This window comes from Strix uralensis, chromosome 22, assembly GCF_047716275.1.
Source record: "Strix uralensis isolate ZFMK-TIS-50842 chromosome 22, bStrUra1, whole genome shotgun sequence".
Taxonomy (NCBI): Eukaryota; Metazoa; Chordata; class Aves; order Strigiformes; family Strigidae; genus Strix; species Strix uralensis.
This window is the reverse complement of record NC_133993.1, coordinates 9747993-9762894: the sequence shown is the minus strand read 5'-3', so window position 1 is coordinate 9762894 and position 14902 is coordinate 9747993. Positions and strand designations below refer to the sequence as shown.

General features: G+C 63.0%; 1 protein-coding gene across 5 annotated transcripts; it reads left to right on the top strand.

The window, feature by feature from the left end:
- The first annotated feature begins 1187 nt into the window (after nt 1-1187).
- Nucleotides 1188-13859, top strand: TBKBP1 (TBK1 binding protein 1). 5 transcript variants are annotated; one of them, XM_074892247.1, is made up of 10 exons: nt 1188-1300; nt 2049-2315; nt 3893-4117; nt 4206-4328; nt 4418-4522; nt 5037-5190; nt 5273-5433; nt 5522-5571; nt 11284-11402; nt 12106-13859. In XM_074892247.1, exons 3-10 carry the CDS (start codon nt 3896-3898, stop codon nt 13197-13199), a joined length of 2028 nt encoding a protein of 675 aa, XP_074748348.1. In that variant the 5' UTR covers nt 1188-1300; nt 2049-2315; nt 3893-3895; the 3' UTR covers nt 13200-13859. The 5 variants fall into 5 exon arrangements, with proteins under 5 accessions (XP_074748348.1, XP_074748349.1, XP_074748350.1 ...); XM_074892248.1 differs by having other exon boundaries at nt 3889-4117; XM_074892249.1 differs by lacking the exon at nt 1188-1300 and having other exon boundaries at nt 1983-2315.
- Nucleotides 13860-14902: the final 1043 nt, after the last annotated feature.

The following is a 14902-nucleotide window of genomic DNA, read 5'->3' as shown; positions in this document are numbered from 1 at the left end:
CCCCCCAGCTCGTGCTCCTGCTCCAGCTGTGGGAATCCCACGCCGATGCCAACCTGGGGCGGGCGGGGGTCCGGCCGTGCCGCCGCTGGCGACGCTTCGACGCGCTGAATCACCGCCGCGGCCCAGGCTCCATCCCAGGGGTGGTACGGCTGCGCTAAACATAGCGCTGGGAAAGGGGGGGGTCTGGGATGGGGGGGGCCCCCATGGGAGCTCCTCAGCTGGGGGCTTCGCTCCGTTTGGGTCTCCGAGGGGGAGGGACAGGGCTTGGGTGAAGCCAAGCGCCGTTTTTTCCTGGGTTTGCACCGACGCCTTTGCCCCGCACGTGCCGGGGCGCAGGATCGCACCGCGCTGGCCTCTCCCCCGTCGCTTCTGCCACCAGCAAAGCCCCCCCCGGCCTCGTCCCCATCCTGGGGGCTCCGCTTCCCCCCCCCCACGGGATCCTCTGGCGGGCTGGGACGAGGCCTCGGCAGGGATGCTCGTGCCCGTCGGCGCCATCGGGTGCCGTGGGTCTGTCCGTCCAGGCTGGCAGCGATCCCCCCACCCCGGGGGGGCCGCAGGGGTCTGGGCCCCCCCCCCCAAGCACAGGCCTCGCTGGTGGAGCCCCCGGCAGCAGCGGCGCCGGCGAAAGGAGAGCAGCTATTAATAACCCTGCGCAGCAAAGGGAAAAAAATGTAATTCCATAATGGAAGCGGCTCAGAGAGAACAATTCAGGGAATAAAATGTTCTCGGGGGGGGGGGGGGGGGGGAAGGCGAGCCCAGCCCCCGCGGCCTGAGGTTGCAGCTCAGCTCTGCCATCGCCCCCCATCACCCCGGGAGAAGGGAGAAGCCCCCCCAGCCCCACTGAGGGGTCCCCCGATCACAGGAGGGGGTTGGGGTCCGGGGGGTGTGTGTGTGTGTCCCCGGGGCAGGGGGTGGCGGCTCCGGGAGGGGGGGGGGGGGCTGCAGCAGGGTGGGGGCCGGGGCAGCGTGTTGAGGGTGTCTCACACACACACACACACACACACACACACACACGCACACACAGACACACCCCCCCCCCAGCTCCGGGAGCATCATGGGGACCCGCCGTGCCCGGGGGGGGGCGGCACCGGCGTGTGGCGGCGGGGAGGGGCTGGCGGCCGCCCGGTGCCCACGTGGTTTCGCGGTGTCTCTGGAGCGGAAGAACCGGCGGTCGGGGCCGGGGCTGCGGCGGGGGCGGCCGGAACCGGGGCTGAGACCGGGAGCGGGACCGGGAGCACCGGGGCGGGGAAGGAGCCGCATCCCGGCGGGCGCCGCCGCATCGCATCGCATCGCATCGCCGGTGAGTGCGGGGCCTGGGCCGGGGGGGGGGAACCGGGCCGCCCCCGCCCTCCCCGGGCCTGTCTCCTCCGGCTCCATCCTCATCATCACCCCCCGCCACCCCCCCCGGCCCGGTGTCCCCCGGCGCGGTGCGGCCCCGGGCTGGGTGCGGAGGGGCGGGGGGCGCACCGGGCCGGCGTTGCTCGGGGGGGGGGGGTTACCGGAGGCGCTGGGGCTGTCGCAGGCCAGGTCCGTGTCCCCGTCCCGTGTCCCCCCGCCCTGTCGGTGCCCGCGACCCCCGCTCGGGCTCACCCGCCTGCCCGGGCCCCGCTCCCGGCGTCGGGGGGTTCGTTCGCTCCCCACCCCGTTCCCACGCCGGTTCACACGACGGTTTTTACACGCCGGTTTCCAGCCCCTCTGCGCTCGCTCTGGGCTGGGGGGGGGGGGGGGGGATCATCACACTCGCTGGCCTCCCCCAGCCCCCCCCCATCTCCCACCCCCAGCAGCGGGGAAGGCGCCCAGGGAGGTCCCAGCAGTGGGGAGGGGGCTTGTCCCCATCGCAGCCCCCCGAGGCTGCATCCTCCAGACCCCCCCAAAGCAGGGTGGTGTTGGGGGGCTGCGGGGTGTTTCTCCCCCAGTTCCAGCGGGGTGCCGGTGGCCCGGCAGCACCCCCTGCCCGGCCCGTTCCCGTCCCCGCCAGCACACCGGGGCGATGAGCAGCCGCTCGCCAGCCGAGCCCTCCCGCAGCCCCGTTTTTGCTTTTTTTCAAGGTATTTGTAGGCCTTGAGTAGGGGCTGAGCACTGGGAACGTGGAGGGAGCATAGCCAACACGGTGCCGTGGGGCTCTCCGCCGTTACCCCTGGAACCTAATGACAGCGCCGCCATCTCCCACCGACCCTCTCGTGGCTGAGCTCCCGAGTGCCTGCCCGCCGCGGCTCCCTGCCTGCGCTGCCGACGCCTGAGACACGCGTGCCTGCGCCGCAGCCCTGCCCAGCCCGCGCCGCTTCGCCCCGCGCCCGGGGCCCACTGCGAGGCAGGTGGCACCGTGTGATACGGATGGGGAAACTGAGGCATGGTTTGGGGAGCAGCAGGGCCGGGCCGGGGGACTCTGGGGGCAGAGCTGCTGCTGGGCCTTGTGAATTGGGGAGGGAGGGGGTTTGGCACTGGGGGGTCCCCCTCTGCCTCTGTGGTGCCCCCAGGACCCCCGAGCAGGGGTCTGGGCCCCCACCAGCCCCAGGACTTGGGGGTTTTGCTTTGAAGGGGTCACCAGGGACTTGGGGAGCCTGAGTTTCCCCAGGGGGATGGTGATGATGATGGCGATGATGGTGCCCTCCCTGCCTGAGCAGGGGTGGGTCCCCTCCATCCTTGCCCTGGGACCCTCACGGGGAGGGGGCAGACGAGGGGTCATGGTGCTGGGGTGGGGGTTTGTGCACGTTTCATTCTCATCCCAGCGGAGGCTGCAGCAGCCCACCACCACCCGGCTCTGGCCGTGCTGAGGCTGCGGGATTACTGGGGTGGGGGGGTGTCTCCCCCCAGGGTTGGGGGTGCCAGGGCGCTGTGCTGGCCCTGGGCTTGGTGGGGGGGGGGGCGGGCTGTGACCCCCCCATCACCCTACAGAAATCAACTCCCTCTCCTGGCTTTATGCTATGAATTATTTGTGTGGCAGCAGCTCCCAGGCGTCTGCCCGAGCTGGCGGGGCCGCAGGGTCCCCGGGTGGGGTGGGGGGGCCGTGCCAGAGCCCCGCGTGCGGGTGCCGGGGCTCAGCACCGCAGTCGCTGTTGGCTCGAGGCACCTTTTCCTCACCGGCCACGGAGCCACGGCAGAGCCACTGGTGCCAGCGGCTTTTGGGAGCCTCGACCCCCCTCAGAATCCTCCACCGAGGACAAATCCTGCGGCGCTGGGCGGAGCGGGATGGGCAGGATCAGGCCCCCCCACCCCAGGGAGGGTTCGGGGGCCGTGCCCGTGAGGGAGGCAGCTCCCGGGGGGGTGAGCGGCGGTGCCGGTATATAGGGCACGGCGCGGGCTGCGTGCCGCCGCGGAGGCGTGGGAGAGCGGGAAGCCTCTCGCGTGCGGCGCGGGGCGGGCGCCGGCGGCACCTGATGCTATTTCTGGTGTCTGTTCCCGTGGCGGAGGGGACGACACACATGGGGAAAGTCACCGTGTCCCCCCCTCCAAGGGTCACTCCGCCGAGGATGCTCTCTGCCACCACCTTGTCCCCGCTGGTGATGGCTGCTGCTGCGGGGGCTGCCAGGACCCCCCGTCACCCCCTTTTCCCCAGCGGGGATGGGGGGGTCGCCTGGCTGCTGTCCCCCCCCCACCCTGGGGATGCTGTGGGGTGGAGCTGCTGATGGTGGCGGCTCCCCGGACTGTCCCTCCCCCATCGCCCTTGGGACACGCCGAGCTCCTGCAGACCCTGCGCTGCCCCCAGGGCCCGGCCAGGCTTGGGGGGGGGCCAATCCGCAGCTCCCCCGGCTCCAGGCACCCAGTGGCCCCACAGCCCAGCCTGCTCCAGGGGCTTTGGGCTGCTCCCGCTGGGCTCAGGGAGGCTTTGCCTAGGGAGCGAGGCCACGGGGTGACCGTTGTCTGTCTGTCCATCCGTCCCCCCCCCAGGCAGGACATGGACTCCATGTTCGAGGACGACATCAGCATCCTGACGCAGGAGGCGCTGGGGCCGGATGACGACTGGCTCGACAGCCCCAACACCGACCTCTCGGGCGAGATGTGCTCGGCCTCCCACTTCGCCCTCATCACCGCCTACGACGACATCAAGAACCGGCTGACGGGGCTGGAGAGGGAGAACTCCACGCTCAAGCGCCGGCTTAAGATGTACGAGGTCAAGGTGAGGGGCTGGGGGAGACCGGGGAGGTGGGGGGGGGGCAGGCACAGGGCCGGGGGTCCCCGCTGATTCCTGTGCCCCGCGGCCACAGTACCCGCTGATCGGCGAGTTTGGGGAGGAGCACATCTTCTCCCTCTACGAGGCCAAGGAGACGTCGCTGCTCAAGAGCGAGAAGGCGTCGCTGCAGCAGCAGCTCAACCAGTTCCAGCACGAGGTGAGTGGGGCCGGCGGGGGGCTGCAGGACGCAGGGGTGGGGGGGGGTCCCCTAACTGCCCACCCACCCCCCACCTGCCTCCCTGGCAGCTGCAGAAGAGCAAAGAGCGGGAGGAGCAGCTGGAGGAGATGATCCAGGCCTACGAGAAGCTCTGCGTGGAGAAAGCTGACCTGGAGACCGAGCTGGGCGAGATGGTGGGTGCCGTTCGGGCGCCTGGGGGGACCCTGGGGTCCCCCTTCCCCGCTCTGCGACACAGCCAAGCAGATTGTTGCTTCTCCATCCCCCGGCGCTGCCAGGGCCACTGCCGGGACTCAGCGGGGCTGGGGGGGCCGTGGCCACTTGCCCCCGTTACGGCTGCGGTGGGGGGGACTCACCTTCATCCCCGTCTCTTCCCCGCCCCGCCCCGTCCCGCCGAGGGACGCTCCCGGCCCCGGCGTGATGCCTGTCCCCCATCCCATTTTCCCCTGCCCCATCCAGCGCCACGCTCTGCCGACCCGAGGTGGGGGCCACCCCCACCGTGCCACCCTCTTCTGAGCCGGCCACGTGCCAGTGACAGATCCCCCTGTCACCCTGCCACCACAGCCACCAGCTCCACGGGGACCTCGAGCGTCGGGTCTGTTGGGAAGGGGGGGTGGGATGAACCCCGGGGAGGGGGTGCTGTGTCCACGGGGCTCAGCCCTTTCCCCCCCCCCCCCTCTCCCTGGGCAGCGGGCGCTGGTGGAGACGCACCTGAGCCGCATCCGGAGCCTGGAGCAGCAGCTGCGGCAGCGCGACGGCGGCACCTTCCCCGGGCTGGGCACCCCGCTGGCGGGCCAGGAGGTGCCTTTCCTCGCCCTGCACCCCAACCCTGGCCTGACCCACGGTGAGCAGCCCCCCCCATTCTCCCCCCCGCCCCACAGCCTCAGTGCCAGGGAAGGGGGTGCTGAGCCGTGTGGCGCCCGCAGTGCTGGAGCGTGCCGGGGGCTGGCAGAGCCGGGGGCTGGAGGCCGAGCTGGAGGCGGCGCGACAGGAGACCCAGCGGGCCCAGCACCGCGAGGAGCATCTCAAAGCCGAGTGCGAGCGGCTGCAGGCGGAGCTGAAGCATCTGCAGGACACCCGGGAGCAGGTAGCGGGTGGGGGGCGGCCGCGTGGGATCACCCCGGGTCTCCCATGGGTGGGGGTCTGGGTGCTGATGAGGCGTCTGCTCTCCCCAGGACCAGTCGGAGCGGGACATGGCCTGGGTGAAGAAGGTGGGCGACGACCAGTAAGTGCTGGGCTGTGCTGGGAGGGGGGTCCCCACGCTGGCAGGGAGGGTTGGGGACACGCAGGACTCTCTGCTGGGGACAGGACTTGGGGGCCTCCCCCGCTTTGAAGTGCTGCGGGCAGGTGGGATCCTGCACCCCAAAAGCTGCGCCCCGGTGGGTTGGGGTTGACCTGGGCTCCAGGCGTGGGGTGGCCGCGGGCCGATGTGTCCGGTGCCGTACGGGCTGCGCGGTGCCGCCTGGGCGAGTGAGCCGCTGCCTCCAGAGGGCACTGACGGCTTGTGGCTGCCGAGAGCAGCGAGCCCACGCGGTGCCATGCCGTGCCACGCGGTGCCATGCCGTGCCACACCGTGCCATGCTGTGCCACACCGTGCCACACCGTGCCATGCTGTGCCACGCCGTGGGACACCGGCCTGGCTGCACCGGGCAGCACCAGGAGCGTGTCCAGGCTGCTCGGAGGAGCCTCTGGTTGCCCCGATTCCGTCTCCAGCTCCGTACCAAACCCTGCCAGAGTTTTTCTTTTGGTGACGGTGTAACGGGGCGCGGAGCCGTCGCGGTGCCGGTGCCCCGAGTCCGTCCTCTGGGCCTCGCGCCTCTTCCTGGCCTCCCCCTCGCTGCAGCCGTGAGCTCCGGGGGCTCCATTGGGGCACCCCCAGGTACCGTGTGGGGCTGGGAGAGGGACTGAGCACCTCGGATTTGGGCCAAGACACCCCTAAATCTGGGGAGGGCTGATGAGGGCTGGTGGGGGGGGGGGCGCTGTGCCAGGGCAGGGGCTTCTCCCCGTGTCCGGCCCCCGGGGCCAACCCTGGTATCGGGGTGTGCAAAGCAGCTGCCCGTAACCTGATTAATTAGGCAACAGCCTCGTTACCCTGCTGCCCTCGCGCACGCGGGGCTGCCGGGCTGCGGCAGCAGGACTTGGCACCCCTGTGTCCCCCCACTGTCCCCCCCCCAGTATCCACCGGGGCCGTCAGCCCCTGCCGAGCTGCCGACAGATACGAGGCGACGCGCGGGGACTCGCCTGGCACGGGGAGGTGCCGGGGTGTTTGGGGGGGGGGCGGGGGGGCGTTCCCCCTCCTTTTTCCCGAGGTGTTGGATGCTTTTGCCATTTCTTGTCTCCCCGGCGTAAATCAGCGCGCGGGGCTCGGAGGGGGGGGCCAGGCACCTCCGCACCAGCATCCCTGGGGGGCTGCGGCCGCGCGGCTGCCGCCCCATTTTTCCACCGCGCTGCCCCGGGGGGGTCCCTCGATAACCCTCCCCTCGAGAACCTCGAAAAATAATTCATTTTATTTTTCACAAAGCTCAGCCCTGCCGTGTCCGGGAGAGCCGAGCTCACCCGCCCTGTGCCATCCCCCCTCTCCTCACCGCCCCCCCTCTCCCCGTACCCCCTCTCCCCATCCCCCTCCCCACAATATCCAGCCCCCACCGAGAAATAAAACTCCAAATATTAACATTTCCCAAACCCACCTTGTTTTTAAGCCCGACTTCCCCAGGTCAGGGTGGGGAAACTGAGGCAGGGCCGGCTCCTCACCCCTCACCCCCAGGCCTGGGAGCCCCTTCCCCCCTCCCCGGGCCCAGCCTTTCCCTCCCCTCTCTTTTCGCTCTTTTCTGGTAAATACGGCTCTTTTTTTTGTAACCTGCATCTCTCCACCACTTTTTTGGTGTGAAAGGCACCTTATCGGCGCTTTCCATCTCCGGGTGACTTTTGTGACTTTTCTGGCTCGCTTTTGTCGAATTAGTCAGCGTGTTGCCGCAGCGGGAGCGGGGTGGGGGTCCCTCCGACCCTCTTTTTTTTATTATTTTGGTTAATTTTTTTGTTTTGGGGATATTTTGGGATTTTTTTTTGTTTCTTTTCTGGGTTTTGTCCTTATTTTTTTGTCCTTTCTGAGGTTCCAACCGTTCCCGCTTGTGCTTCCTCGGGACGGGGCCAGGAAAAGCGGGGAGCTAAATCACAGAGAAAGCCCCGGGGGGAGCAGGGGGGTGCGGGGGGGGGCGGGGCGGAGGGTGCTGGGAAGCTGCAGGACCAGGGGCCGCTTTGCAGGATCCGTCCCCAGGATCTCGCCGCCACCATCCAGGGGTGACACAGGGCCAAAAACCAGGGGTGGTGGGTGCAGGGGGGGGGTCAGAGCACCCCCCGCCCCCCTCAGCCCTGTGCCTGTCGCTGCCCTGCTGCTGACACCATTTTGGTGGGATTTTGGGGGGTTTAATGAATTTTGCACCCATGGGTGCCCGTCTTGGGGCTGCCACCCTGCTCGCTGCCTCCTTTGCTAACGGTGCTTCGCTGCCTGTGCTGGGATGTCCCCAACTGTCCCCTGCTCCCCTCCCTGGCTCCGCCCCCCCAGCAAAGGGGTCCCCCCCCAACCCCATGCTCCCCCCAGCCCCCCCTGGCAGCTATGCCTGCGGGTTCCTGCTTTTATTTCGCTCTTCGCCCACTTCTTGTTTACCAGGTGTGACTCGCTCAAGGTCACCCCTTCCCCTCTACCCCCCCCCCAACTCCTCGCTGCCCCCCCAACCCCACCAGGGGGGGGGTCTGCACCCTGGCCATCACCCACACACCGTGGATTAACTTTGCCACCACGAGTGGGGGCCAAACCCCAGTCCTGGTGGTACGAAGATGCCATCGTGTGTGTGTTTGTGTCCCCCAGGTTTCTGGGGACCACACGGGGCCGGGGGGGGGGGGGGGGGGGGGCGGGGGGGGGGGGGCGGGGGGGGCCCAGCCCTGCGGTGAGGCGAGAGGGATGTGATGTGGTTGGTATCTCTCTGGGTACCACGCCGCAGGGATGATGGGTGTCATTTGCTGGGGACGGGGGGAGCTGCTCCCCCGCCTCAGATGGGTCTGGTGCCCCCCACGGGGTGGTTTTGGGGGGGGGACACACACACATTGCACCCCAGCCCCCCCCCCCGTGTGTCCCCAGCCCCTTGCTTTGGTGGTCCTGCCTTGGGGGGGTCTCAGCTGTGCTTGGGGCTGATCATGCCCCCCCCCCCCCCCCCACCAGCCACAGCATCGCTGGTGGGGGACAAGGAGGGGACACGGTGTCGGGGGTCCCACTGGGGTCGCAGGGGGGGGCCCACGTGCCCCCCCAGCTCCGTCTGCCCCCCCCAGCAGCAGCGGGGCAGGCGTGGGCGGCCGGGTTTTCGGTGGCTGTTTTGTTCTCACGCTTATCTGCAGTCGCGTATCAAAACCCCACGGTTTTGCCCTGAAACGATGCCTGGGGGGGTGGGGGTGGGGGCACCAAGACCCCCCCACATTTCCCTCCGCTGGCATCAAACCTTCTGAAAAGCCTCACAACCCCCCCAGCTGCAGTAGGGACCCATGGGGCAGGTTCCTGCCCCCCCCACCCGCAGGCAGGGGTCCTGGCAGGGTGCCCTGGGTGGGGGCCGGGGGCTGCTCGTGTCCCCCCACCCCACCCCCCCCCCACACCCCCCCCCCCGGCACCGCTCGCTCCTCCGCCCCAGCGCTGCGGTTTTGGCGCTTCCTCCCTGCGCCTCAGCGTGACTTTGGGGGGCTGGGGTGGGCCCCCCCATGGTGGGAGCCACCGAAATCCAGCAGCGGGGCCGGGGGAGCCGGGACCCCCCCGCTTCGGGGAGAGGCCGCAGCCCACGATGGGCCGCGGGGGGAAACGGAGGCAGGAGAGGAGGGAGCGGGGAAGTGCCGGGGGGGTCAGGGCAGCCGCGTGCGGGGGCCGCCCTGGGGACTTCGGGGCCGTGACACGGGTACCCAGCTACAGAAAGGTCTTTTTTACTTTCTTTTCTTTTTTTACTCTTTCTCTATGTTCTTTTCTTCATTTCTTGTTGTCGTATTTTCTTTTATTCTTTTTCTATTTTCTTATCTTCTTTTTCTATTTCTTTTTTCTTCCTTTTTCTTTTTCTTCTTCATCTTTCTTATTTTCTTCTTTTTCTATTTTCTTACTTTTTCTTTTTTTCTTCATCTTTCTTCATTTTCTATTTTCTTTTTCTTCTTTTTCTATTTTCTATCTTCTTTTTCTTCTTTTCCTTTCTTTTCTTTTTTCTTTTTTCTTTTTTCTTTTTTCTTTTTTCTTTTTTCTTTTTTTCTTTTTTCTTTTTTCTTTTTTCTTTTTTTCTTTTTTCTTTTTTCTTTTTTCTTTTTTCTTTTTTCTTTTTTTCTTTTTTTCTTTTTTTCTTTTTTCTTTTTTCTTTTTTCTTTTTTTCTTTTTTTCTTTTTTTCTTTTTTTCTTTTTTTCTTTTTTTCTTTTTTCTTTTTTCTTTTTTCTTTTTTTCTTTTTTCTTTTTTCTTTTTTCTTTTTTCTTTTTTCTTTTTTTCTTTTTTTCTTTTTTTCTTTTTTCTTTTTTCTTTTTTTCTTTTTTCTTTTTTTCTTTTTTCTTTTTTTCTTTTTTCTTTTTTTCTTTTTTCTTTTTTTCTTTTTTCTTTTTTCTTTTTTCTTTTTTCTTTTTTCTTTTTTCTTTTTTCTTTTTTTCTTTTTTTCTTTTTTTCTTTTTTCTTTTTTTCTTTTTTCTTTTTTTCTTTTTTCTTTTTTTCTTTTTTCTTTTTTTCTTTTTTCTTTTTTTCTTTTTTCTTTTTTTCTTTTTTCTTTTTTCTTTTTTCTTTTTTCTTTTTTCTTTTTTTCTTTTTTTCTTTTTTTCTTTTTTCTTTTTTTCTTTTTTTCTTTTTTCTTTTTTTCTTTTTTCTTTTTTTCTTTTTTTCTTTTTTCTTTTTTTCTTTTTTCTTTTTTTCTTTTTTCTTTTTTTCTTTTTTCTTTTTTCTTTTTTCTTTTTTCTTTTTTTCTTTTTTTCTTTTTTTCTTTTTTCTTTTTTTCTTTTTTCTTTTTTTCTTTTTTTCTTTTTTTCTTTTTTCTTTTTTTCTTTTTTCTTTTTTTCTTTTTTCTTTTTTTCTTTTTTCTTTTTTCTTTTTTTCTTTTTTCTTTTTTTCTTTTTTTCTTTTTTCTTTTTTTCTTTTTTCTTTTTTCTTTTCTTTTTTATTTTCTTTTTCTTTCTTCTTTTCTTCTCCTTTTCCTTTCTTCTCCTTTTCCTTTCTTCTCCTTTTCCTTTCTTCTCCTTTTCCTTTCTTCTCCTTTTCCTTTCTTCTCCTTTTCCTTTCTCCTTTTTTCTTCTCTTCTTCTCTTCTTCTCTTCTTCTCTTCTTCTCCTCTTCTTCTCTTCTTCTCTTCTTCTCTTCTTCTTCTTTCTTTATCTTGTCTTCTTTTTCTATTTTCTTCTTTTTCTTCTTTTTTCTTCTTCTTTTTTTAAATTCCTTTTTCTTCTTTTCTCTCCCCCCCCATGAGATGACAGGAGGGCGGGCAGGGGCAGACCTGTCAGCTGCTGTTACGAGCGGAGTCTCCCGGGTCCCCGGGGTGTCACAACGGCTCAGTTGAACCCTCGGCGCGTGGCGCGGGAGGACGCGCTGAGCCCCCAGCCCCGCGGGGCCCTCGGGAGGCGGCTTCTCCCTTCGCATCACCGCGGAGAATATGCTTTTGAAAAGCGACACCAAAGTTGGGGAAGAATTGATGACTCTGTCAGGGCCTCCGAGAGCTGGGAAAGTGGGGGGGGGACTGTAGCACCCACCTCCCTCCCGCTCCTGACTGCTCCCCAGGGGGTGCCCACGGGTACGATGCACAGCTACAACTTTTCCCTTTTGAGTTAAAAACCTGAATTTGGGGTACTTTTGGGTGCTCCCCACAGCACCTCATGGCAGGGGGACCCCCCCCCCATCTGGGGACCGGGGCTGTTTCACCCCCCGGTGACGCTTCGTCCCCGCCGCAGGGTGAACCTGGCGCTGGCCTACACGGAGCTGACGGAGGAGCTGTGTCGCCTGCGGAACCTCAGCTCCCTGCAGAGCCAGATCCTCCGCGCCCTGCTGCAGGAGAAGAGCCTCAACGGCGGTAAGGGGGGGCCAGGGGTGGGGGGGCTGCACCCCGTGGCCAGGGATGCAAAAAATGGGGAGGCCGCGCTGGCTGCCATCGTCCGTCCCAAGAGCATCCCTCCCCCGAGGGCGCATCCCCCCAGCCATCCGGGATGCACTTGGGTGACGGGGGTATTTGTGCTGCTTCCTTTATTTCTTCCTTTTTCTTCTTCATCTTTCTTCCTTTTCTATTTTCTTCTTTTTCTATTTTCTTTTTTCTTTTTCTTCTTTTCTTCATCTTTCTTCCTTTTCTATTTTCTTCTATTTTCTTTTTCTTCTTTTTCTATTTTCTTCTTTTTCTTTTCTTCTTTTCCTTTTTCTTTTCCTTTTTCTTTTCCTCTTTCTTTTCCTCTTTCTTTTCCTCTTCCTTTTCCTCTTCCTTTTCCTCTTCCTTTTCCTCTTCCTTTTCCTCTTCCTTTTCCTCTTCCTTTTCCTCTTCCTTTTCCTCTTCCTTTTCCTCTTCCTTTTCCTCTTCCTTTTCCTCTTCCTTTTTCTCTTCTTTTTCTTTCCCTTCTTTCCCTTCTTTTTTCCTTCTTTTTTTAAATTCCTTTTTCTTTTTCTTCTTTTCCTTTTCTTCTTTTCTCTCCCCCCCCCCATGAGATGACAGGAGGGCAGGCTGAGCTGACAGGGGGGGGTGTGTGTGTAATTTTCTGTGCTCCCCCCCACCCCGTTTTGCTTTGCAGGCCAGCGCCACTCCCCGCTGTCCCAGTGCCATTCCCCAGCCCAGCAACGCCGCTCGCCCGCCCCGCAGTGCCCCTCGCCCGCTCCACCAGGGCGTTCGCCAGCACCCCAGTGCCAGTCGCCAGCGCTGCAACGCCGCTCGCCGGGACCCCCCAGCCAGTCGCCGGCCCAGCAACGCCGCTCGCCAGCCCCCGGCCCTTGCCAATCCCCTGCCCAGCAACGCCGGTCCCCGGTGCCCCCTTCCAACCAGTCGCCCGCCCAGCAGCGCCGGTCCCCAGCCCCACCGCCGTGCCCGTCCCCGGCTTCGGCGTCACCGCACCGGTTGCCCGGCGAGAGGATGGAGCTGGGATACGCCAAACCCTCCAGCCGCCACATCAAAGCCGGCTTCCAGGGCCGCCGCAGCTACTCGGAGGTGACCAACGTAGCCCTGTACCAGCAGAGCCGCTCGCTCTGGCTCCAGCCCGAAGCCTCGACGCTCCCCAAGCACCGGCCCTACGGCGAAGTGTACCTGGGGGGCGCGGGGGCCCCCCTGAGCTCCCGCGAGCCTTTTGAGGAGCACGTGCGTTTCGAGAAGCAATCGTCAGACGAGGAGGAGTGGGCTCTCCCCAGCCCCCCCAGCCCCGAGGCGGGGGCCATCCGCTGCGCATCCTTCTGCGCCGGCTTCCCCGACGCCGACGCCGTGCACCGGACGGCCGCTGCCTACGCCCGGGCAGAGCACGCCCAGTCCTGGCCTTCGATCAACGTAAGTGGGGACCCCCCCTCTTTGCTCCAGGGATGTTCTGCGATGGGTTGGGGGGGGGCACGGAGAGAGGCAAGGGAACCCCCTGCACCACGCAAGCAGGGTGCCTCAGTTTCCCTATTTCTGACCGGCATCCCAACCCGGTCCAACCGGCAGCGGGAGGGTGCCGAGGGGGGATTTGGTGTGGGGGGGGGTGCTCAGTGCCACCCTGTGCTCCCCCCCCAACAGCTGCTGCTGGAGACGGTGGACTCGGAGGTGCGGAGCTGCCCGCTGTGCCAGCTGGCCTTCCCCATCGGGTACCCGGACGATGCCCTGGTCAAGCACATCGACTCGCACCTGGAGAACAGCAAGATCTGAGCCTTCCCCCCCCGCCTTTCCCCACCTTTGGATGCTGCATGAAAACACACGAGGAGCGACCACGGCTCCCGAAATACCTCCAAGTCTTCAGTAGCTACAGAAAGACTGAGCCCCCCCGCCCCACCTCAACACCCCGGAGCCCCCCCACCCCCTATGCGGGCTCCTCTCTGCTCCCGCCTCGCCCCGACCCTGCATCCGCGCCGGGTTCGGATGCTGGAATCGGGGCACCGGGGAAACGCCATCCCGGGTGGCAGCTGGAGGGGACCTGGCTGCGCCCTTGGGTGTCACCTGCACCCTTGGCTGTCACCTGCACCCTTAGGTGTTGCTGCTTGATCTCAGGGAGGATTCGAGGGGCTGGGTCCTGGATCCGGCCCCCAGGAAGCAGGTGAAGGGAAGGGGCTGCCCCTTCCCCGGCTCCTTGGGTCAGAGTTGGGTTTGGGGGGGTCGGAGGGAGGGGGGCAGCTGCTTGTTCTTGGTCCCCCTCACCTCATCCCACCAGTTCAAGCATCTTTCCACTCTTTTACATTAAAAGCACCCGCCCCCCTCGGCCCCGTTTCTCCCCCCTCCCCACAATGATGCTGCTCAGAAATGACCCCCACATCCCGAGGCGCAGCTTGGACCCCCCCCCCACCATTCCACTGGGCTCTGCGGCCTGGGGGCTCTCCCTGCCCTTGCCCCCGACCCCCCCAGCGTGGGGACAGCGCAGCCCCCCAGCAGCCCCCCGCCACCGGGTCCCCCCTTGCTTTATCCCGGGGCTGCGGGTGGCTGCTCACCCCGAGCCCCCCACCTTCACCCCCCCCACGTTCAATCTACCTCAAAGCTGCTGGGAGAGGGGGGGTCCACAGCGCCGTCCCCCCCGCCAAGCCGCTCTGCGCTGCATGTCCCTCCCGTGCCACGGCGCGTACCCACCCCCCCCCCCACGCACCCCCAGGGGCTCGGCTGGGTGTGGCCCCCCCCACCCTGCACCGGGACCCCCGGGCAGAGGGACCCGCGCTCTCTGCAACGCCACCGACTCCAATAAAACCCTTCCAGTGCCCGAAACGCCGTGGGGGGGCCAAAGCTGCCTCTTTTCTTTGGGTCCTCAGGGAAGGGGGGGGAGCTGGGCTGTGGGTGCCCCCCCAGGGCTGGGGACAGGGCAGGGGACAAACCTTGTGCTGCCACATCCAGCCCCGGCAGAGCCAACTCGTGTCGCCAGGGCTCAGCGGGGCAGCCGCGGGGGTGACGGGGTTCAGGGTGCCCGTTGCAGGGAACTGGTGGCCCCGTTCCCGGCACGGTGGCACGTTTCAGGTTTACTGGCCTGGCGGGCAACAAGAAATGGGACAATCAAAAGCAAAACAAAAACTGTCACCAAGCCCCACAGGGGTGACAGCAGGGGCATGGCCGAACCCCAGCCCCGCAGTGCCAGCACCGCTGTGCGGCCAGATCGGTGCTTTTGGGGTCCCCTGACAGCTGGGGACATCCCCCCTCCCACCCCCTGGGCTTGTCCCGGGCCTGGGGGGGGGTGTGGGGTGGGCACGGGGGGATTGGGGTTGTGATGATGCCAGCACGGGTGCTCATGGCACGGTGGCACCGCCCTGATCCACTCACCGCGGTGATGCTGAACGTCCCCAGGGTGACAAACGGCGGGTAAAATAGTTGTGGGGACCCCCCCAAACCCCACGCGGGACCCCAGCGCGGAGCAGCTCAGCCCTTCCCCGTTATTT

What these genes read in the sequence shown, in the direction of transcription:
- TBKBP1 (XM_074892245.1), top strand. Translation starts at nt 3,626, where the DNA reads ATGGTGGCGGCTCCCCGGACTGTCCCTCCCCCATCGCCCTTGGGACAC. An exon ending in AGACCGAGCTGGGCGAGATG is followed by an intron (nt 4,523 to 5,036) that starts GTGGGTGCCGTT and finishes CTCCCTGGGCAG; the next exon opens with CGGGCGCTGGTGGAGACGCA. An exon ending in AAGAAGGTGGGCGACGACCA is followed by an intron (nt 5,572 to 11,283) that starts GTAAGTGCTGGG and finishes TCCCCGCCGCAG; the next exon opens with GGTGAACCTGGCGCTGGCCT.